We start from the raw sequence: 25,823 nt of genomic DNA on the forward strand, positions 1-25,823 counted from the left end.
GACAAGATTATAATTTACAGATTTATTACATTCACTCAATATACAAAGGTCACATCAATGATATTTTGCTGCAAAATGTGAGTGAAACAATGTAGAAAATGCATTTATAAAGAACTGCCACTATTATGACTTTATGCCCCCCACTTCTCTCCCCCATATAAAAACTGGTTGGAAGCTAATGCTCTAGGTCCCAATGCTACTATGCTAAGGGCATAAATAATGAAACAGCTATATGGTCATTCAGGAAACTGTCAGCTGCACATTTTTAACCACCTTGAATATAATAGAATACACCAAGTGAAGCAGATGTTAAAAAGGAATACTGTGCTGTCATGACAGTACAGTATTACAAAATAATATGATGTACATCGGTAGACGATGAGACACAATAATGTGGCTGAAGATATGATGACAAAACCCCACACATCAGAAGATGGAGAAACGACAAAGTTTCAGTCCGTTATGGACCATTATCAAGTCATTTGTTTTATTATCACACACAACCTTATAATGGTCCAGGATGGACCGAAACTTTGTCGTTTCTCCATCTTCTGGTGTGTGGTTTGGTCATCTTGATTTACATCCCTTAATATTATTTTCACTCCTCATAACATGAACTTTTGCAATACAGTACCATTCTGCTCAATATGCAATACTTATCACAATTTCACACACACATCCCCGAATGGAAGGAAAACCAAGATAGCCAAGAGAAATCAAGAAATTTATCACCTTTACAGAAAATACTGAGCATCGACTCCGCTTGGCTATGCAGCAAGACGTCGACCTAGTTTATGAAATGCCCAGGAATTCGCTGAAGTTTGTCAGCTCACACAATTATTACTTGCAAAATATAGAAGATGCAACACAAGCTTGATTTTTCCCTCCTCTACGACTACAAATTTTTTCTTGGTCCTTACCCCCAAAGAGGACTTCAATCATTTAACAGCCAGAAAACACACCTGCATGGCAAATACTGTCTCCATCCACATACATGTTGAGTGATGCTAGATGTGTAGTGCAGTCAATATTGTGGAAATGAAGCATGTGACCTCATCATCAGACTGGAGTATGGTCTAGGCTATGGTACACGTCACCCCATGGCAGGCGACTGTGCTAAGGGCATCACCCTAAGCAAAGTAGTGCAGGAGAATGGGCTGAAAGACAAAAATAAACACCTCCCCACAATGCTAGTCGAAACAAGTACAGTACTGTATAACCCAACAGCTGAAAGAAAAATTTAATAGTAAATATCTGCTATTATGCACTTGCCAGTATCTCGACAACAATGTGTGTATGTATTAATATGTATGAATATGTATGTGTGTGTGTATATTATTATTTTATATATATTATATATATATATATATATATATATATATATATATATATATATATATATATATATATATATATATATATATATAAAATAAAACTGTTTAAGATTCTCAAAACATTTTCAATTATGGATGAATAAATGAAGCTCATGCCTAAATATGAAAAATATAAATTCATCAATACAAGACGTGTCCAAATAGTGTTTAAAATAAATAAGCTTATGTACTGACTAATTGGATAGCACCATTAAAAAAAAAATCTGATTGGACAAATACATTATAAGTAATTTATGGAGGACAATTAAAGAGTATCCCCTTTCCAAATTCATCAGCTGGGAATATCCCCCCAAAAAGTCAACTTTATGAAATTGAATTACACTAAAAAGCACAAAAGTGCTTCCTCCTCTGCTTAATCATTTATGTTAAACAGCCTGTCACATTACTGTATCCACCCCAGTACAGTCCACTTCATTATACAAGTATAGTACATTATTCTATTTCATATGCACAATACAGTCTTGTTGACTATGCAAGATCAACTACTGAAATCCTACCTCTTACAAAACAGCTGTTGGCACCCATAAACAGCCACCATAAATCACAAATGGCAGACCTGCACCCAAAATAACTTGCTGCACAGGAAAACCTTAAAATACCCAAAATGGTTGTCATACCCACTCCAGCCTTATATCTTTTAATATGATCCATATACAGTATTACAACAAAAATTTATTTCCCAAAATGATAATAGCAAAGCAACAGAATTGTGTGTAACACTACTGAGGTACCGTTTATGATCTCTAGGTACAGTACATGTATGCACCTTTCTAATAGTAAAGATATTGGCACTGAACCTGTAACATACAATTGTAGACCAGCAAAAAAAAACACTAGGGAATTTGGGAAGAAGAATGAAAGCCATAATACCAAATACTATAAACCATAAATCCACACATTCATTTCCTAGAGGACGTCATGCTAATTCTGCATCTTATTCTTTAACCAAAAGAGGATCTCGGAAGCCACACTCGAGTCACTTAGGCTGCAAGAGTATGAAACACTCCTTAACAGACATGCAGTGTTTCCAGGAGCAAGAGGATGGACCAAAACTCACATTTTGCCCATCTTTCACTCTTCATATCCATCCACCAGACTAGTGTCCCCTTCCCCTGCTAGAGCCATTTTTTGATTTACAATTGTATTTGAATAAAATGATATTGATGATTGCATCATCAGTAGACAGAGCAGATGTTGCTAGATTATTTTTTCCAAGCTTCATGTGATAATTGGTGGGGATACATCCTCAAATATAAGAAAGTTTCAGGGAAGTTGCTAGTCAATCAACGGAGAAAAAATTACTGAACCCCCCCCCCAAAAAAAAAAAAAAATTACGAGTTTATTGGTATTTGTGTAAAATTAAATACACTTTAACATTCGTTACCAAGTTTATTTGATATGTAATGACAAATTGCAATGATAAATTGCAATTGCAATGAAACATGTTCTCATTATAATGTCTGGAGTCTCATGCAGGTGATGTTCCTGCTATACTTAAGAGGCTGGGAGTGCCAAAATGTTCAAATTTAATGGAAATTATTTTAAAATACTATACAAATCTCCAATTATTTGGCAGCAGTGTTGTGAAAATTTCAACCAAATATGCTTATATATATATATATATATATATATATATATATATATAATATATATATATATATATATATATATATATATATATATATATATATATATATATATATATATATATATATATATATATATATATATAATATATATATATATATAATATATATATATATATAATATATATATATATATAATATATATATATATAATATATATATATATAATATATATATATATAATATATATATATAATATATATATTATATATATATATATATATATATATATATATATATATTATATATATATAATATATATATATAATATAGTTAAAAATATATATATATTAAAAAAAAAGTTCTGATTATAAGGAGAACAGCTCCCATTAACTGGAACCGAGGGATAATGCAGTAATAAAGAGATGGAAGTAACTGTCCGACACACAAAGAAGAATAGTAAGGAGGGTCCACAAAGTGCATATATGCAGCTGGTGCCTTTCTAGTATTAATAAGTAATACTTAATAACAAATAATAATAAGTACAGTGGCACCTCGATTAACGAGTGGCTCTATCTACGAGCATTTCGCGTAACGAGCGAGCCACTGGCAGAACATTTGTCTCTACTAACAAGCTTTTCCTCGATTAACAAGTGTTTCCGCTGGTTCTCGGACACCTTTTACAACTGTTTTTTGCTCTTGTTTTGCAAGACGAGTTTTCCACATGATGCGCTCGGTGCTGGAATGGATTAAACTCGTTAATCGAGGTACTGTACCACTATGTTATCATGCTGTATTTTGTTATATATCATATAAATACATTGTCCAATGCCAATATCTGATACTTCCCCTATGTTCATTTTTTGTGTGTGGAGGGGAAGGATGGGGGGGGGGGGTTGCAGTATGTGTGTTTTTTCCTCCATTGTTTTTAATCTGATTTTGTTGCGGCTTCTACATCTTGGGAATGCATTCCTGTCACTAAGGATGTAGAAGGTGCAACAATATTGGTCAACATTGTAAATCAGTCACAGGTGCCGGAGCTTTAATTAATTTTTTGGGGGTGTATTTTTTTCACAGATTTCAAACTATTTTCTTTGTCTTTAGGTTGTTTTGATTTGGGACCAGATTAGGGCTTTATCAATTATAAAAAGTATACGTATATATCCTCTAAATAATTATCCCTACATTTTGGGGGGGGGGGGGATATTTTTTCTTTACTTCATTTCAACATATATTGACCTACAACTTTCACATATTCGAGTACAAACGCCAAGCAATATTTATTAAAACTTTCAAGACATGAAATCAATTTGAATTACTATATTTATTGTCGAGAACTTTACCTTCATTTTTCTCCAACAGGATTTTCAACTTTGAGAGACTGTAAAAAATTAAGTTTCTGAGCAATTCCCATCATTTTACACATGTGCAAATTTTTTAGTCGCAAGTTCCAAATCTGAGTTCTAATGTTTCCTCTACAAGTTTGTTCATAAACCCATAACTTTGGGAGTTATAAATTTGTCTAAAAAACAATGCATATTTTGACGGCAGCAGTGATTTTTTTTAATCAGTAAAGTATAATTTGAAACATGATTTTCTATGGAGGAAAATGAACTTTGTGCACCATTCTGGCCTCACAATGAATTGAATAAAAACTGGTGAAATTTTTTATCTGTAAAAGCAATGGAATTTGTTGCAATTTTCACTTTTAAAAACATTTATTTTTCCCTGTTAATTTTTGAGCAATGCTCCATTAAAGTTGGAGCATTGATCATGTGGATTATGCACAAAAAATTTGAGTGTGTTTGAGGAAGGGCGAGATCGTATAGATCTCGGCCTCTTAATAGAGTCAACAGCATCGCCAGTTGGTGTTGCTCTGGGAGCAACACCAACTCTGTGTGTGTGTGTGTGTGTGTGTGTGTGTGTGTGTGTCACACACACACACACACACACACGCTACGCATACCTACACTTTCATACACATGCTACTTTCGGTAGAAGTTTTGAGCACTTAGAAGAAAAAGTCATCTTGAAAGTGGGTGGAATCAACGGGAATTTATAGTATCTTGCTACTTTAACCCAGAACTGCTTTGTCAAATTACCCACGAGTCACTGATTTGTCCCTCTGGTTGAGAGCCTTTGCTATTATGCCAGTGAACATAAAACAAACCTATATATATATATTAACATACAAAATGGTTATTTATACAAACACAACATGTTTTAAAGACCATCATGTAGAGTACAGTATATATTTTCCCAGTTTAAAATGAAGGGCTTGAACATTAACAATGTTGGGAGCAGTCTTCAGAATTCCTAGCACTGATGTACAGCCGTTGAATTCGACTTCAACCTTCGAAACTTGATACCAAGTAATACGCTTAAAAAAAATAATTAACTAATATTAACTGGATATTTCAATATTGGCCTATGTCGACCTAGTAACTCACCCAGTTATCAGCTTTCTCAGCTGTATGAACTATATGATTTTGCCCATAACTAAACCCACCAGAATTACTGAAATGACTGCCTGCACCCATTAAGACTAACATAACCTCTTCACTAACCTCCGGAATAATCACTGATGACATATTGGATTACCACCCGACAGTTCTCCTAACCAGCATTTCTAAAGCTCTTCAAACTAGGAAAATGAGTTTTAGACTGCATGCTGAAGCCTCCAGAAGTAACATTGTTGCCGCTGCTGGTTACATTAACTGGGAATAGAACTCGGTAGCTGGCTAACATCAATCTAGGTGAGCAAACATTTCTTCACAAAACTAAGATGTTCTTTTTACAGTTATATAGTCTAATCATGTGTGCACATTTCCAGAGCTTTTATTTGTATTATGTGAAAAAAAATTAAAGGAATATTGAAAAACACATGAGGGATGTTGAAGTGTTCAAAAATCATTAATATATTCAACACCATTATGCATCTAAACATTTGATTTGAAGTTATACTGCAGTAAATTCGTCTGTGAACATTTTCACACTAAATATATTATTATAGCCCAAGAATTAACCAAGAAAACCTAAAGAGTACAGTATAAACATCTTGGGTGAAGCTGAGTAGGATCTTAACCACTCCCCTCCCTGTACAGCGCACCTGTTACATGCGACACTCCCGTGGTGTGCACACAACTAGATTAACTAAAAAAAAACTTTTTCTTCCAAATATTGTTAAAATGTATTTTCTGATCACAGGGAAAATAAAATAACAAAATTGCATGACACTTTAGCTGTGGTGGAGCAAGGAAATATGATGCTGCCACTGGTTCAAGTTCAATGGTTACTAAATAATGAATATGAATAATTTTTCCACATTAATTCATTTTCTAAAGGAACATATGGACCAATTGCATGATGCATAGCGGTAACAACTGCGAGAGTGGGCTATTTTTATCCATTTTGCTTTGGGAACATCGTCGCCAGGATTGGGTTTATCGATACCTGAAACTTGTACACGATCTTTTCCCATTGTCAGAATTTTTGATGGCATCAATTGTAGATACTTATTTTTAGTCCTCATTAAGTGACATTGTGTCAGACAAGCTGCACAGCAGTGCTGAGAGCTGTAACAACATGCTCTACCCATGGTTGCCATGTTAGTCCTGAGGCTCTCACATCCAATATGAGTCACAATGAATTTTTTCAAAGAAAGTACGCGTAAAAGTGTAAAACCAACGTGTAAAAGTAAGGTGTTTGATTACTGGAGAACAGGATGCAAACACCTGAGTTTTAAATATTATGCAATATGAGAGAAAGAAACCTGGTTGTAATGCATAGTTGAAAGGTTAAGATGACCGACACACTTACGTCAGGTGTACACCGATTGTCGGAATGTCAAAATGCCGAGATTTATTTTTGGTACACAGTCCATCAGTCAAGTGAAACTAAAAATACCACAGCAAAAATGAATCTTCTATGCTGTGTAAATACATTTTTTAGTGCCTCTACCTTTAATATTGAGCATACTACTGTACTTACTTTCAATCTTGTGTGGTTCGTGTTGCTTGGGATGATGTAGTGGTGAGATGGAGTTAAAACCTGGCGGTGGTGAGGTTGGGGGCCACATGGGTGCTACGGAGCGCTGTGTGGGAGCCGTAGGACCTGAGGGGCCAGTGTGAGGACCCAAACCAGTTGGTAAGCCAGATAAGTTGTATGGCATTAGATTATTCCAGAGAGGGTGGGGACCTCCCTCTGTGAGCTGCTCCATTGTTTTCATCCAGTGGGGAGGAGAATCTGACCGTGAATCTGTCAACTGTCCTGATGATACAATTGCTGGATCAAGAACTGTCAGATCAGGGGCACCACTGTTACTCCAACCTGAAAATATGGATTTTATTTTTTTTAAACATAAGACCTATCTACATAATAAATAGGTACAACTTTAAACTTTCAATATCCAAGACTCAAACTTTTTTGTGCTGCTAATTAGCTTATCTCTGTGAATGTAACTTTTGATAATTCCACTACAACTACTGAGACCCTTTTTTGATATGGCTTAAAGTACACTAAACAAGTTTTTAAATTTTCTTCCATAAATATATTGACACCACTGTTCATAATTTTTTTTTTCAGTACTGCATCCAAGATACAAGAACATATCTTACCATTTGTTAATCCATCATTAATACCATTTAGAACAAAATCAAGAGCATATTTCTGAATGCAACAAGATGCTTTGACAACATACATCTTAAGGTCCCATCCATATTTTATCATATGTTTATGCCATATTAATCTGCAGTTATATTTTAATACAATTGAGATAAATATTTTTACACCATACTACAGGAAGTCTTCAGTATGCAAACAACTTTCATGCAAACACTGCAATAATCAAAGAGATGCATGGGAAAAATAAACACAGTCCAGACACAAAAGTACAGTATATCTTTCCACTATTTAAGAAAGAGATATTTTAACATTAATATTTAATAATTTCTCCACTTCATTTCCACAAATGTAGCAAATGATAAACTCTGTCCTTGGATGTGCAGTGATGCAAGAATGTTTAATATAACCTTACTGGATGGAAAGATCATGGTAGAATGTTAATAAAACATGCTTCAACAGAATACTCCATGCATCTTAGTCAACTGGTAGGGTTTAGCATAATCCTTAAACAGCAACACTCATGGAAGTTCGACTGACACATTTTAGTATTATCCACGATTTCACAGGGATTGGTTAAACTGATGCTAATATGCCTAATTTGATCTCCATATTTCACTTAACATTCTACAGTCTATATAATGCAACTTTTGAGAAACATGCGAGTAGTTTAGGGCAAAGATTACAGCTTTATTGATTAACCATTTATACATATTTCTGCAATGCATATTATTTATAATCATTAATAAATGAGTAATGTCAAAATGTTTATAAATTTCTGTATATTCAACAACAGTAAAGTTTAACGACGATTGCCTGTACCAATTCTGTACATTTTTTTTAGTACTCTAGAGCATTCATTTCCCAAACATCTTGAAGTGGTGCCATTACTATAATACTGGTATAGTGAATGAAGAAAATCAAACTAAAATACAGTATCCTAGGTTCAAATGGTGGGAGAGTTAGTTTCTGCACAGCTTCCTGCCAAATATTGTACTGGACTGCATTTACAATAAGTATTAGCACTAAATTACACAATATAAAATTAACAAAACAGATCAACATGAGAATCCATTAAAAAAAAAAGTACTGTGTGCAAAATCTAGTATATACAGAAAAATTTGTTATGCAAATCTTGCATTATGTCTAGCATTTAGAGTAATTGTATGTCATCATTCTGGAGCTAAAATTATAAGTGTCTGAAACAAGTGTCCTCCAGCAGCATTAAATAATTACACCACTAGTTCCTGACACTGTTCGTTCATCTGAGTGACAGTAGCTCTGTGATTCACCTTAGCCAGCATCCCCTAAACCTACCAACAACGTTTCATTATGTTTACACCAACTTCCCTCATTTTATCATGAGCACGTGCATTAATTTCTTTATGCTGGGATAGCTTCCATTGGATTATTTATTGTGAATATCAATTGTATACATAATATTCAGCATTGCCAACTCTCTTGATATTTGCTTTCTAACCAAGTTATGTCTAGCATCACAAAGGAAATTCACTCCACAACTGCTGCCACTCCCAAAAGTGAGCATATTTGACTCATTATAAATGTGGTACTGTACAAGCTAAAAATACCACAGAAAGCCTACAAAGTTAAAGGGGTCCTGGCAAGTCTCTGCCACCAGTATTCCACTGCAGCCTTAAAAATGTGATTTCATCATTTGGTTTGAAAAATTATATTGTCACATATCCACAACCAAGCTGGAATTTGAAGCGATGCAATATGACAAAACATGGAACTCCCCATAAAGATGAACATGCTTGAACTACTAGCCTTATTCTTGCCCAAGAATGACTGACATAGTAGTAGTAGTAGCAGCAGCAGCAGCAGCAGTAGGCCACTCAATGGTTAACAGCAGTGCTTCTCTATATCTGATGTGGTGGACTGGCAATATATTTCTAGTGTGACGGACTGCTACCATATTTGTTCCTATCATATTCATATAGGCATGTAAAATGCTAAGTTTAGTGCACTAGGCTATGTTCCCATTTAAATACATTGAAGATTGACCAAAAGGCTCTGCATCTGAGGATACTATGAAATTTGTACAATCATTTGTTTTCCACGCAAGAAAATATTACTGTATTTTAACATTCATAGTAATATTTAGTTGTATATTATACATTATAATGAATTTAGTCAAAGCTGGCAGATGTTTGTTTATTCTGTAAATAATTTTTTTTCTGGGTAGTACACACTTGTCAAATACTTATGCCTCAAAAAGTATAGAAAATGGCTATTATTCTCCCTCAAACTTTGCTTTGTCCTTTGCCTAAGGCAGTTTAGGAACGATGTCTTGAAGGTACCTGAAGGCTGCCGACTTATGAAAATGTGTCACAGCTCTACATAAGGAGCTGACAGCCTTAAGGTACAGTACCTTCAAGATATTTTTCCTAAGCTGTCTTGGCCAAATTAAGTAATTATCGAAAGAAAGCACCAAGTCGGGAAGACCAAGTACCATCAGTGTCACTGCATATTCGAAAGGGGCTAAATATCACCGAGCACGCCAATACGAGAACAAAAGTACACGAGGTGAGCGATATCAAAAGGCATCAAATTCGCCAAGGGTTCTATCGAGAGAGAAATGACCATGAGGGATAGTTGGGAAGAAAAACACACGAACGACCTGAAAATTGGGACACTCAATGAGATACATGACTTTAAGAGGGGCAATGCAGTTTGGACAAAAAGTAGCAGGGAAGAGTTCCATTAAGTGTCCGTGAGTGAAACGTGTAGGGGTCAGTATGTAACTTCGCCAGAGCCGTATCCCCACAGTGTTATGGTAGGAGGAAGGTCAAGAGGACAGGATACCATTAAGAACATGCAGTTTGTTACCAGTAACACATAACTAATGACCTTGCCAATGGCCGAGAAATGACTTACTGGGTAAAAATCGGAATAAGGAATGCCTTCTCGGGAAATAGGACAAGTGTGGACAGCCTCCTTAATGGCAGTGTCCGCATGCTCATTTAAGGGAATACAGTACCAATATGCTTGGGAACTCGGCAAAAGGTAACCGACCTAAATCTGCTAGAGATTAGAAACAGCCAATATTGGATTTCGCTTACCACAGGCTGTACGAGATAAAATGACTACAGAGCCATGAGAGCACCAAGTTAACCAAAGGAGTGCTGTCGATGAAAAAGCAGCCGACAAAGAGCATACAAAATCATATACAATACAGTTGAGACATGAAGATGCTGGCCTCTGGAAATAAGCAGCACATATAGGTTTAGTCTGGAAAGACCACAGAGTATTCAGCACCACAGGCAGATTTAGAACTCGCCTGTGAAGAAGGCAACAAAATTCCTGCAAAAGAAAACATGCAAGGAAAAGACACTTCATAACAATAAAAGGGGTAGAAGCCTGTACCATGTGGGTCAAAGTCTTGCAAAACTTTCCAAGAAGGACTCTCCATGCGGGCAAAGATGGAACGACAAGGAGAAACCTTGTGAACCCATATAGAAAAAGGAAGGTGGTGAAAGGAAACAAGGCCTACTAGAGGGAGCAATGGTCAAAGCAGGCAAAAGTTAGATTGAGGATGTTACAGAGATCTTGTGAGGTAGTGAAGGCGGTATCCTGCCTTTACTATAGGATCCTGACAATCCTGTAGCAACATGAAGCCAGTTTCAACATACAAGCTCTGGGTAGGGGATGAACAAAAGGCACCATGGAACCTTTGCTGCAGAGCATCATGATGACAAAGGGTCAAAGGAGAGGCAGATGAGGTGGCAGGACAGCCATAATTCAATTTAGACAGCAATAGACAGGAGTGCAAATAGAGGAGTGTGCATCTATCAGCACCCCAGGAAGTATGGGACAAGAGGTAAGGAAGACACAAGACAGACATTGACCATATGTACATTCGAAAAGCTTGCAGACGCAACCTGTCACAGCAACGTGATAAAATCCTTAGGGAAGATCTCTAGAATACTGAGTTTTTGAATAGGAAGAACAACTGCTTCATGGAAAAAGACAGGTGATATGTCTGGAACAAATTTACCAGCATTCTTATGGATCTTCTTCCAGATCTTAGAGCGAGGGTCATTATTTGTAATGGTGTGAACATCTCCAGCTCTCCTATTTAGCTGTATGAATGGCCCTATGGGCCACAACACTCACATAGCAGCACAAAGAGGGAATCTAGTTCTGAATGGAATAACTAGCACTGGCAGGAATGACAGTAGAAGGAAGGGTCCTACTATTAAAAGTGATGGTAACTTTAAATAGGGGCTGATGACAATGACCATGAGGGGGATGAGTTATGAAGTCAATCAGGAGGACAGAAAAGCCCCGGGCTTCTAGGATAAATATATCTTCATGGCAGTCTGAAGTCTGTATCCCTAGTTGCAACATAATGCAGGAGAACAACATTGCCAATGCTGGCATTCAGCAATGTATTTTTACACCCAAACTGGGGGTTCATCAAGGCTAGGCAGGTGACCGCTCCATGAACAGGGGCAGCAACGACGTGTGTGCTAGTCCAGGTGGCAAGAGTAACCCGGGAATCCACAGTCAATGAAGTGTATGGATGTACACACAAGGGCAAGTATGTTTATCATGACAAAATTATAATACTTAGGCCACAAAGTATGGCTAAACAGACTTAATGCAGTAGAAGCAGGAAGTAAACATGTGCAAGCATGGTGACAGCGTAAGAAACCCCAACGAAGAAGGGGGGGGGGGGCAAATGGTGCAGTTGTCACAATGGGATGAGGTAGTTACCACCGGAGGCTTGGAGCTCAACTCGGACACAAAAGTGGGAGGGTAATTGAGAGTCAGTAGTGGCAATCGGAAACAGTCTGGTCTGAACCCAATGTAGTCAGGGCTACAGAGCCCGTCCTTCCAGCACAGTCCGACTCGGGGGCCTGGTCGCCCACCCCACGAGTCTGAGGAGAAACAAGGTCAGAAGATAACATATAAGGTAACAAACATTTTACTGTCCAATACCTCTACCCACCACTGAGTCCACATGATTGTTCACGAGTCCAGTTGATTGACAGTTGAGAGGCGGGACCAAAGAGCCAGAGCTCAACCCCCGCAAGCACAAATAGGTGAGTACATGGAAGACAAGCACAAGACACAAGCAACCTATGAGTAACCAGAACAGGATACATTAGTCACCACTGCAGGTCTGAATGGCATTCCAGGGACCAATAGGGATACCACCCCTACAATGCCCACCTGACCTGCTGTCTAAGAGAGCCCATTTGTTCATGTGAGCTGCACTGAACCTCCTGTTTTACACTCATCCCCTCACCAAAGAAACACGTTTCCACACCCCCCTCCCCAGGGGTTGCAACCCTTGGGTAGGTTCAACTCCCAGATGAAGGGACTTGCTAGCATTTCAGAGCTCCATACAAGGTCAACACACAGGAATGTGTTCAGCTTGTACACCATCACAGCAGGCAGGAGAGGGAAGCAGGAGCTACCCCCCTCCTATCTGCAAGCGACACTCAAGAGCCCCCTCACTATGCCAAGGTACTATCCATAAAGGGAGGAAACCTTAGGCAAAGGAAAACACCAATTTTGAGGGGACATAATAACCCTTTTCTATACTTTGGAGGCATAAGCTATCAGAAAAATAGCTCTTGCTTCCCAAGAACAAAATTTGGGCTACATTGTGTAATATTTAGCAGAATTCTGATACAAATCAAAACTTTTTATTTTGCTTCTTCCCTGGGAACTCGTGGTCCAGCACCAGTTTGCAGACCACCACCTGAGGGATCTGCATTTTTTTTTTATTCTAAGTTTAACCTGGGAAGGTTTCAGACATTTATAAATGCACTCCATCCTCATTCTGTGCAGAATTTAGTATTCTCCAGTGAACATCTGATCTAACAGGAATAGTGTAAAAGGTTTCCTATTTTACCAGTGCTAAATATTGACCTTAACTGACTGTGCCAGATCCCAATCACGGGTTTTGATAGTATAGCATCTTTAATCAGGGAGCAAATGAGTGAAATAGCACAAATAGGGACTTAAGTGAGAACATGCATGCACATACAGAACTATTAACAGTAAAATTAAGTGAAACTTAAGCAACCTAAGCCCTTAAACTCAAAAATGTTTTACCTTTGTGAGAACTTGCTAGAGAGCTCATTGTGAGTTGGTGTAGAAGAGATTGCTGTGAAGGATGCTGCTGCTGTTGCTGGTGGTGGTGGTGAGCCATGTTTAGAAAATTTGCTAACGGGTTGTTTTGCGAGGTCGGATTATTGGTTCCTCCGGCAAGAGAGTTTAGCGTGTTGACGGTATTGAGCGTGTTCATAGTGCTCACCGAACTGATGGCAGGGAATATATTGCGAAGGCCGTTTTCTAGATCTTTGAGGAGGAACGCATCACTTTTGGGCAACCCGATACCTGGCGGACCTTGTGAGGCACTGAGGGGTGTGTCCATACTTAAGAGGGAAGCAGGCGACAGTAAGTGGGGAGGCATACCATTACCAAGTCCTCCTGGTATACCACCACTACCAAGCCCATTAGTGGTGCCATTACCAAGAAGACTCCCACCCAAACCTGGAGGTACACCTAAACCACTGGATCCCACCAAGCCATTGAGCGCTGGAGGTACTGAAGGGGCAGAACCAAGTCCAGGAGTACCAAGGTTGGGATTTCCTGCTAACCCACTTAAGAACGGTGGCAGCAGCTTACTCGGCTCAGGCTGAGTTTGTCTTGGCATACCATATGAATTAAAACTGTTTAAACCATTAAAGCCTGGTGGTGGTAATCTGGCACGAGACTGTCCACTAGGAGTTGTATAGTCCATCAATGATTTTAGGCCAGCTCTTAACTGCTGCTGTTGCTGTTGGTGGTGGTGAGATTGAAGCTGGCTTTGGTGTTGATGGTGTTGGTGTTGCGTGAACTGCTGCTGATGCCTTTGAAGCTGCTGCTGCTGTTTTTGTTCTATTTTTATATCTTCGGCTAATGCTTTATTGGTTTCTTCAAATGGATCAAAACCTAATTCATCATCTACTAAATTATTGACTCCTGTCATGTCTTCACTCTTTTCAAAATCAAATATACAGTTCCAAGTACTATTCGAGCGATTTTGAGAGGGAAACATACTATCCATATCAAATACTTCTGACGTTTTGCTAGCCCAATCTGTAAAGAGATTGGTATAATCAGTAATGTATCTATATTAGTTTATTCTTAACTGTACAAAGGCGTCACGATAAAAAAAAAAAAAAATCTCGTCTGAAATTACCAAAACAATTCTAAACTAGTAAAAACAAGCCCAATTTTTCACACTAACAGATTTACCTTTTGTATGAACCAGGCAAGTTAAAAAAGAAATCAAAGTTATATAAAATAAATAATTTTTATATTTTAAAATGCAGAAATTAAATGAACATTCCATTCATCTAACTTTAGTGCATGTCAATACTGTAATAATTATAGGAATTTTCATCAATGGATCCAGTGTAGACATGCATCATATGCTTGAAGCAAAAGTGTAATGGACTCCTACCTGAAGTGTTGTCGTGTGTGTACTGATGACTGCTGGCGTGACTGTTGTGAAGCTGGTGATTCTGTTGTGGAGATGATGCTGGTGGAAGTGGTGGTGGTGTTCGCTGCAGAGGAAGTGACGGCCCAGACGAAAAGAAACTGTTGCTGTTATCCGAAAAGAGGGAAGCAGCGGCAGCAGAACGGGAAAACTGTTGTGGTAGCGGGAGAGATGACGAAGGTTCTGAGGAAGATGATAACGAAGAGGGTGGAGTGGGCAAGGGAGAGGTATCTTCCCGGCATAAATCCTGTATGCAGGACACCGGAACAGGAGATGAAGAGCAAGGAGGTGGGGAAGGTGGTATTAGAGGATTATCAAAGGATGGAGGTGGGGTCGTAGAAGCAGAAGACGTGCAACTCTCGTGACCTGATGACGGCGAAGATGTTGCCACAGGACTAACACTGTGGTTCATCATATCCACACCCAAGCCATTACTAGAGCTGCTACTGCTTCCACTGGTGCTACTGTTACTGCTGCTGCTACTGCTTGTATTGCAGGATCGATCTCTCTCTTTACTCCCTCTGTGAAACAATAAATCAGTTAAAATATTTATTATGCTTGCCTTCAAAATGATAAAAATATTTATCAAACTTTCGATAAAACTAATCGACAGTTAATTAAATATCCAACTACTCGCAACAATTCCAGTACAACACAAATGTCAAGACAAAATCTGTACAATTTTTCCACCAAGAACTAGCATTAAACAAGTAAACAAGCTACCTCAAAAACCTGGCTTCGAGTATAAGAAAAGCTCATTTTATTTCTAAGCAGGTAATATGGATACTCTCCATAAGGCAAGATTCATCTTGGATCCATTGGAAAAAATAAAGTCGAGATCAGGTAAATTCTGTGCCTTATTCTGTGTGGGGTGGGGGTTGGGATGGAGACAGCAGTAAATCTTGCTCTACGTAACATTAGGTTATGAAAGCAAATCCAAGCTGTATTAGGCACCAAAACCACTTTCATGGTGCATTTTCATTAGCTACTGGTTTGTTACCTGGCCATTACCCAAGATACCGATAAGATGGCGGCACTGTCATCTACTCCGATTCTTCTTACAATGCCATTTTCTTGGTTGCGAACTTATTAAAAATTCTAGGGAGAAAACCGAAGCATCGGCCTTTTTCCAGTTAGCAGTTTTTAACATTCACTTAAAAGTTCCACCTAGGCATTATTCTACTCTGATGCACCAAGGCCAGAGTATTGAAAATGAAAATAATCATCAAAAAGAAGGCACCAAACCAGGAATACTATACAGTGTTGAAAGTAAAAGAAAAAATATGGCAGCACTTGCCTATGCTGCAGTGTTCCCTAATGTAGGTGCCTACCTAGAATATGCTTAATGTGGGTTCTGGGAGTTAATTCACCCAAGCCCAGCTTTGGGTTAGGCTTGATTTGTGATAACTGGGTCCAACTAGGTGCTGCTTGGAGTGGACTGCAGGCCAACATACCTACTACAACCCAATTGGTCTTGCCATCAACTGGGTTGGTGGCAAGATCACCACCTTGCCAAGGAAAAGATGACTGTCAGCCACCAAGTTCAGTTGAGGTGCCCAATTCATCCACCAACAGTGGCAGAAGTAAAAGCTGCCATTATCAACCTCTGGGGAGGGGAAGAATACCACTATACAGTATTTCAAAAGGAAAGTTAGAGATGGTTGGCTCATAGTCCCTGCAGCTAATGGAGGGGGGGGGGGGGGGGGTTGGCAGTAAAAAGCTTACCAATGGAAACATCAGCAGCTGAAGTACTCTAAGGCACCCTCTGATTCAATCTTAAATCCCATATCATCTTTCGGAAAGTGGGAATCCACAAAGCATCCACGGAAGCAGAGAACAGATTCATTTAATGCCAATACTGATATTCCAATACTTAAGCCCACAACCCTGAAGTAAGGCTGTTTGAACAGGGTTAACGCCCACACATAGCTGAATGGACACACTATAGGGTTGAACCCACTGTGAACCCAACACCTGGAATGCAAGAGGCAAGAGAGAGATGGCTGTCTGGATTTAAAACTTCATAGGTCTATCATTAAAGCTGCACTAAGCAAAATTTTGTCGATGCCATTCCCCCCCCTCCACCCCCTGGGCAAACATATGTAGGAAAGCCACTGGGTGAAACCAGGAGCAAGTCATCAGATCCTTGGCCCTAAACTGCAGTATGAAGAGGCCCGATTGCTAAAGGCAAAAATAATTGGCAGACTCTTACTCAACCATATCCAATATGATTTAGCAAGGTAGCACAGTCCATGACCAAAAAATGAGTCTTGTCTACACACACAAACTAAGGAAACATTTGGGGTGTACCAAATTCAGTACATCTTTACTTACAGGCAATGTAGCAAATGAATGTACCCTAATGTGTGCTCAGCAGAAATGCCTACACTCAAACTAGTACCAGGCAACTATATTGGGAAACTCTGAAAAATAATAAGTACTGAAGCACAAACTTGAAAATGAAGATGCAACTCCTGTGAGCTAGCCAGTTAGAGTAGAGAAAACTTGTGTACACAGCATTCTTTATAAGCATGATCCCACTGCAATGAAATCTTTTCAAAGAATGAAAACAATTCAATTGTCTGTAATCCTTTCTCTTGCATGCCCACTTGAAATAGGAACCAACAGTTAAGAAAGCGAGAAGGCTTGAGGAAGGAAGACATGATAATGGTATAGATGGTACCCCCCATGGCAGCTGTCAAATGTAGCAGATAACTGGTTAAACCCAAGATGTCAAGGAAGGCTTTTAGAGTTTATGAGTGACCTTTCGATCCATACTAGGATGAGCTTTCCTCCAATGCCTCACACACACACAAAAACATCATGCTGACAATTATAATTCAATGGGACCAAAATGCTTCCTGCCTTAGGAAGAACGAGAGGAACATCTCTAACATTTTTATTAATCTTGGTGCATAGTAGAAAGATTTTATAATGAGAACTTTGTGCAGGCATTCACCTTTTGTTATTATTATTACTACTATTATTATTATTATTATTGTGCTCGTCTGTCGGCGTGTGTCTTGCTGAGCCATTACTTCTATCCGATTTGCTGCCTTTGGACTTTTTACTTTCTTTAGTGGCAATGGCATTTAGCGATGGCCATGCCTCCCCAGAGTTAGGATTAGGAGAAATTGAATCTTGATTTTTGGGGGCAGAATTTTCTTTGCCCCCTCCTGATGCCGTCCTTTTATTCGAACTGGAATTTCCTGAGGTGGCTGCTTGAGGTGGCGAAACACTCGTACTGTGAAGCAACAAAAATGTACAATATAGTTGTGTGCATATACGGTACCATTAAATATTATCAGTCTTAAATGTTGAAATTAATCAACAAATCTATATGTACATTAGGCATATATCTAATGATGAAATGAAGCCCATGTTCTATATTTAACTGCAGTACTAACTCTTTTGCTACTTTGAAAGCATGGTGGCCAAAATAAAAATCACATTCTCAATACAATTTTTACTAAAACAAATATCAAGCAAATATTTCATTGATATAATTTAAAGCACGGGTCTGTCTGGACAAATTTTAGAACCTTACACATGTCATTCCAGTAAAACCTTTCTCAGAATGCTTTGTCAATCTAATGACCACTCCCTAGAGTTCAAGTTTACCGATACAATGTGTATCACAAAATGATTAAATAGCTTAGGCAATTTCTTCCATAAAAGTTTACATACAGTATTAATGTATTTTCTACTTGACTTTTCCCCTTGTATAATTACCACTGTTGTTAAAGAATCCTGTTTGACCAGCTTCTCCATACAGCAAATCTTTTCCCTTGCAGCAATGTGTATTTCACTCAAACATAATACCAGAGGGCTGAACTACTACAATATTCACTATACTTATCACCATAGTGCTCTAGTTTATGTAAAAATACAATTTCTATTATAATATTTGTCATTATGCAAGCAAACATTTACACAGTATTAAAGATACATGATAATTTAATCCCAATTGCCAATTGAAAGACAGCCCAACAGATACAAATATATGCACATGGAATTCCCATATAACAGTACATTAGCAGTTACTAACATGTCAACTTCACACACTAACGAGTTATTTCCTTCCAGACTGTCCACTATCTCCAGCACTTTCATAATCTTTTCTTAAACATCTAACCTATGTACTGTATCTACATTACTTCAATGAACTTGATATTAAGTGATAGATAACTGGTTATTCAAGGATATTTTCACACACAATACTGTACATCAGTATTTATTTTATTTTACTTAAAAACAACAAAAATTTGTATACACCAAAATTAATTTTATATAATCACCTATTTTTTTCCGATGTTGGATTCCCTAAATATTGGTCTTGAAGTTTCTTTTCAAATTCTTGGTGTTTCCCTTGTTGCATTTCCTCTTTAGTAAAGCTTGCCGATTCATCACCTGAGTAAGGAGCAATTATAATATGAAAAACTATATGGAACAATCCCACGAGGGGTGATCGAGAAAGTTACCCCACACCTATGCCAGTTCCTAAATACCAAATACAACATTTATAAGAACATACTTGCAAATTTACATTCGCTAGAATGTAAGAATACCAATGTTATGTACTCACAACCCAATGTACCTTCTTTAATATAAATATATAAAAAATACAAATTATTACCAAAGGAAAGCACCAAGCCAGGAAGACTATGTAGCATTGTCTATGTTACAAGATATTCAAAAAGGTGCACAACATTTATAAATAATCCTTAAAAATGCAAAGGCCTCTTACTCTACTCCAACCTTTCATAACAAGGCTTTACCACATGTAACAATATACTTAACTCTGCAGAACAGCCACACACACACAAGTATGCACATGAATGCAAGTGTAATTTGTAGTAGTTAAAGTATTATGCTCTGCCAGGGCAATGTTTTGAGGCCCACTATGGTTTAGTTGTACATTAGTATGCACAACTACCTCAATATACTCAGTCTAACTACCGCCTTATTAACAATCTGGCCTGAGCTTATTGATCTTGATTACTTTTTCCCTCTTCACAATTTCTTTCATAAAACAATCTGCATTATCCAGTACTAAATAGATAGTTGAGCCTGTACCCAAAATACTTAAGTGGTGCAGGTGTGCAGAAAGTTTGGTAGTTTCCCTCGTTCTAAATGACAACCAGGAGGGAACACTGCACAATTTTAAATTATCAGAAGTTCAGCAATGCCAATTTAAAGTGTAATTAAAGAAACAGATACTGCAAGAAATTATAGTATAAATAAATAACGGTTAGCATACCTTTAAGTTATCTACCTAGTATGGCCACCTAAAACGTATTACATAGCCTGTTTAAATATTTAGCAAATACAGTACACTAAGAGGCCATGAACACCTAAAGAAAATCAATGACTGGTTACAGTACATAATCCAGTTCGAAACATATGGGTTCCCTTGGAATACCAGTTGCGCTGGAAACTGACTGACATTGCAAAATTTAGCTGTCATCAGTGTTGGACATTTTTGTAGAATATATAACCGAGCTACTGTACTGATTTTTTTTTTTTTGGACCCAAGAGTGTCAAAATGTTTCAACAAAATACCATTTAACCAAAAATACAACCCATGACCCTGAAGTAAGGAATTATCAAAAGAAGGCACCAAACCGGGAAGGCCCTATGACCCTGAAATCATAGTACTTATACTATGTGGTGGTAAGTACCAATATGTAATGCTGAACCACCAGTAAACTACTTTTTGTACTATTAATTGTGCAGTTCAAAAAATACTAAACTAAAAATAAAAGGTAAATACAGTACTGTATTCATAGACCTAGTATAGTGCACACATGTACTATATTAAGCCTAGGACTGCTAGGAGAGGTGAGGTTAGGTCTCATAACTGTTGCAATTAAACGTTCCAGTTTGACCAAATTCATTAACAAGTCAACTTTCTAGAACCTCATCACTACATGTTGGTACTTTCGACCAAATAGTTACTAAAAGTACTATAATTTTAGGAGAATGGGCTGCAAGACTGCTAAATATCACAGTACTATATACCACGGACTAAATATCTTTATAAAAATATAAACAAATTTGATGGACGAAATTCATTACACCAATATACAAGCTGAGGCACATTGGTCAGGGCATTTGGTTTTTACCATATACTGTAATTCATTGTTGGGACTGTAAGCCCGTGTGTATATATATTTTAGGCTTGTATCGACGTCTCCAAGGTCTAACTACTGATTCTTTCCCCAGGATGCAACACCATAACAGTTACCAAATTCCCAGGTACCTATTTGCTGCTATGTGAACAGAGGCATTAGGTGAAAGGAACCATGCCTAAACACTACTGTCCTGCCGGGTAATCAAACCGGGAATCCCCACCGAGACTCGAGACGTTTGGGGACGCTTCCTTACTGTGAAGCAATTTAAATTTTTTTTATTTAATAAGAGTATCATTGAAAATGAAAGATATAACAGCAGCCAGACTCAAGGATATAGAGAAATATGATACCAATGAAGAGAATTGGTGATGAAAATGGAGTTTCCATACCATTATCTGCTTTTAACAGGAGAATAGCTTAGGTGCCAGTTTTGTCTGACAAGCAAACAAAACCAACTTTTATAGTTCACTGCTAATAGGGATTCTCGATATCAGGGGAAAGGATATGACAATTTTAAGATGGCAAAACTAAATCAATTTGAACAAAGCCATATTAAAGCAATTTTGTCAAGCACAATGCTGATATGGCTACAAAAGGTGAGCAATTTAGAAGCACACATGCTTTCATAAAATTCAGGCATTACAAACACCAAGGCAAAAAATTGCTGGGTTATAAAGTTTAATAACAGGTATGCTGTTATTGCCAGGAGAATCTGATGGCACAATGTTTAAGAGGACCAATGTCACAAAAGGTTCAAGCATTGCTCATTTGCCAATGCCCCACCACACCAGGAAATTGGCAAAACAATGATGGCCATGCAATTTTATGGATCTACCACTGTATGTCGCCTCCAGCCCGTCCTCCAAACAAATACCCATAAGTGATTCCATGCACCCACCAAACCCCACTGTTTATGAATGAAAAATGGTTTACACACGACTTGACTGATTTCGTTTGAACACTCCCGGAACAAGTACTTCACTGACCAATTTTGTTCGAACCACGACGGTGTAAATGCTTCACCCACATACAGTACTACAAATACAAATAATCGCCAACAGAACCTAAACTCCTAACCTAACCTATTCCTATACATGCACAACATGCTATTATAATATTAATTTATATGAGAAAATTCCTGTTTTGAATGAACACCACGTAAGAATTTATGAATGCATCTGTGGGGTCGACCGCTGGATGTAATGGACTCGAGTCGAGGACGGGTTGGTCGCCTCTTAATTAACCCGGGGGCTCAAGGTGTCAAATGTAAACAAATACTTCCATAAAGAAATTGCATGGGAAGAGATTATGCAATTTATCCCAGTGATGAGAAAGGCAAGCCTGTGGACAGGGAGGCAGAAAAACCCTTGACAATCTAAGATGGTATACTACAAAGAAAGCAATTCTCACCTGGGATAAACTTTTCAATGAAGTAAATGTGACATTAAACGTGTCTAGAATTTGCTTGACATCTACTGATACAGGAATAGGTGATGCTAAAGGTGGACTAATGACAGAGGGTGCTTTATGTACTGATCCATGGGATGGTCAAAATGACTGGCAAAGATGTCAACCTGAAAAATTTATACAATTGTTTAGTGTGTGATGCCAATGATCCAGGTTATGGGATGACAACAGCGGAGGAAACTGTTTCGGGTCATACGGAGGAGGATGGGAGCGAGATATGATGTCTAGCTAAAGAAAACAGTTCCTAATCAACAGAACTGGTGGCATAAATGATTTAATGAACTAATACAAATAATAGCAATATTTATCTACTCAATGCTTGCAGAAAGAGGTTTCCCAGGAACAGGCAAGATAATCAAAGGCAAATCCCTATACTGTAGATCAGTTTTGAGCCAAGACTTGAACAGAGTGAAGACTCCAGTGCAGGACCCAGCCATAGATCAGCCTCTGGCACCCACAACATCGATTAAACTCAAAAGTGTACAATACAGAAGAGGTCAGTAACTTCAGTCTAAGCTTTTAAGTTGACATTCATTCTTTATGGAAGATTTTAGTATAAAGAGTAGGAATTTTAATACAATAATGTACATAATATATAAAGCATGAATGTGAATAAAGTTTTTTCACAGGGACACTTAACTTTGCCCATAGGTCAAGACAAATGTAGTTTCACTACAAAAACCCAGAAAAAAAGGTACAGTATTTTAATTATACAGCTGTATAACATTTTAATGTGTTAAACATTGATAAATATATGCCTTAATGTTTAATAAAAACCAACAAATGTGGTTGAGAAACTGATGCCAGCTGCAAAGAAATGTCAGGTGGGCCGGGGAAAGTTGGTCTCTAAGTTACGTTTGAATGGAAGTACTCTGTACCAATTACTAAATTAACAGTAAATATTTAAATTATCTTAAAATCAAGCTTATTTTAATTAGTTATCAGGTTACTTTTTATACTGCCATGAACACAATTACTTTTCTATCCAATTATTACTACTGTGCCAAAATCATGGAAGAACATGCAGTTGGTTATTACTTTAGATTACTATCACCTTCGTATTTAAATCTATAATGGTATATACTGAGGGTTTTAACCTATTACTGTATGCAGGCAATGTCACAATAACATAGCTGAAAATTAGACACCAACCCACAAACCTGACAAAAGAACTGACAACATTTCAGTCCATCCCGGGCCATTACACTACTTAATGGTCCAGGATGGACAAAAACTAATCTCTTTTTTTGGATTTGTTGGCTGGTGTCAATTACTATGATTTTTTCCCTCAAGAAATAAATTCTTTTTCACAGTACCTAATTCGTGAAGATACATGCAATCAGGTTTGGGGCACTGCTGGTTTTTCATGAAGTGGGAGCAGTACTTTGTGGTCCCCAAGGAGGCCTTCAACGTCCGCCCGTCTACATGAATGTTGTTTACTGCCTGAATGGCTCGAAGCGCATCCTCCGCTCTCTGATAGGTCACGTACGCTGATGCACTTGGCCCCTGCCAATACATTTAACATGTTTGTGTACAAAGCACACCTATACATCTTGAGGAATTAAAAACTATGCTAGCTTTTGTCAACATTACATTACCTATAAAAAATTATAAACAGACATTCATTAAAGGCTTCCACAATATTTATTGTCCATAGCTCTGCACCAGAATTACAGTCGGCTAAAAAACACCAATTTGAGTTACTCACCTGAGACCCAGCATAACTAGTGCTGTGATTTATAACTACTTTATGAATTTTTCCAAATTTTCCAAAGTATTCTGGCTTCTTTAACGTCTGAAAAGATAAGAGATTTTCAGTTGCATTACCTCAGAAAGGAAAAAAGAAATTATAAAAATTAAAATGTTCTTTTAAAACACATTAGCATTCCACCGACGCCAAAATGTATCTGTACTTCCCCAGTTAACTTTCCAATGATGCTAAAATGTTGTCCATCTCAAAATTCCAGCAATTTTTTTTTTTTTAGTGCATCTGCTGGGAGAACCAGCATTAAATCTTCATTACTATTGGATAAGAAGTTGACAATAAAATGGTTATTTGTGTATTTTGAGAGTAGATTAACAGTTATATATGTAAATTACATCAAATACTTAATAATGTATATAGTTTTTCCAATCACAATACCTATTAAAAAAAAAAAAAAAAAAAAAAAAAAAGCTCACCTCTGCATCAGCTAACCGCGTAGAAAGGCCAACTACAAAAACAAGATTCTTCTGCACAACCCGTACGTTGGCCAGATGCTTCCGGTTCTCCGTCACCTTTTGTTTACGTTGTGCATCCTTCTGACGCTTTTCCTGCTTTATTCGCTGGAGACTGCAATCAAAGGGAAATACTAGTTATAATTGTATTTTTAAATTCAAATTTAAGTGCAATAAACCACAATCATTATCTTTACAAGTGAACTGAGGAAATGAGCTTTTTATATATCAAGCTTGTTCCTTTGTCCAAAAAGGAACCGGTAGTTCCCCAATTACGAACGAGTTACGTTCCGAAACCGTAAAGCAGTTGTTTGGAATGTGGATCAAGATTTTCCATGGGCGCAATGCTATAGGTGGGAGACGTGTTCATAGGCTTCCAATAATCCTTACAAAACCAATATTTTTGGGGACATAAAAAACATTATTTACCTTGAATGAAGGAGTTATCCTGCTTGTCAAAGTTACACTGTTGTTGAAGAGTGAAGTGGTATAATTACCTGAATAAATAAATGAAAATACAATACATGTGCACTATATAGGTGGGTCTCCCATTTTGTAATTGGCCTCACGAGTAAACGCCTTCCCCACCCTCCAATCAACAGCCTGCCGTGTATCTCTCACACCCACACAATTCCCCCCTACCCCATAGACATTTATTTTGTATCAGTCTCATTTTAAATTTCCAGAGCCAATTTGTCAACTTCTCACGGGTTGTCAATTATTAATTCTCTTTCAGGTGTTCTTTCACCAGAAGGGCAACTCTTCCATCTTTTCAAATTTTGTCATGTTTCCAGATTTAGTAGCCCTTTGGAAACATATCCTCATTTAAAATATTACCCTTGAGTTTCGTCTGTTGGTATGACGATCTCTGGCATCTTAAGCT

The 25,823-nt window shown here is 37.7% G+C and overlaps 1 protein-coding gene across 11 annotated transcripts in view; it reads right to left on the minus strand.

Moving 5' to 3' along the window:
- The window catches only part of Cnot4 (CCR4-NOT transcription complex subunit 4), a 41,973-nt gene that overhangs the window by 7,442 nt on the left and 8,708 nt on the right, over nt 1–25,823 (minus strand). For 5 of the 11 annotated variants that reach the window (XM_045737947.2, XM_045737948.2, XM_069327651.1 and 2 more), the window contains exons 4-12: nt 24,905–25,055; nt 24,432–24,518; nt 24,040–24,229; nt 19,421–19,532; nt 18,082–18,366; nt 15,087–15,643; nt 13,691–14,719; nt 6,971–7,309; nt 3,353–3,719 (exon numbers count right to left, since the gene is read on the minus strand). In XM_045737947.2, the coding sequence (XP_045593903.1) occupies nt 3,661–3,719; nt 6,971–7,309; nt 13,691–14,719; nt 15,087–15,643; nt 18,082–18,366; nt 19,421–19,532; nt 24,040–24,229; nt 24,432–24,518; nt 24,905–25,055 (2,809 nt within the window). In that variant the 3' untranslated portion in view covers nt 3,353–3,660. Of the gene's footprint in view, nt 1–962; nt 1,158–3,352; nt 3,720–6,970; nt 7,310–13,690; nt 14,720–15,086; nt 15,644–18,081; nt 18,367–19,420; nt 19,533–24,039; nt 24,230–24,431; nt 24,519–24,904; nt 25,056–25,823 lie in introns of those variants that run through there. The other 6 variants (XM_045737952.2, XM_069327653.1, XM_069327654.1 and 3 more) reach the window with 4 other exon arrangements.

Source organism: Procambarus clarkii, chromosome 20 (assembly GCF_040958095.1).
Source record: "Procambarus clarkii isolate CNS0578487 chromosome 20, FALCON_Pclarkii_2.0, whole genome shotgun sequence".
In the NCBI taxonomy this organism is placed as follows: Eukaryota; Metazoa; Arthropoda; class Malacostraca; order Decapoda; family Cambaridae; genus Procambarus; species Procambarus clarkii.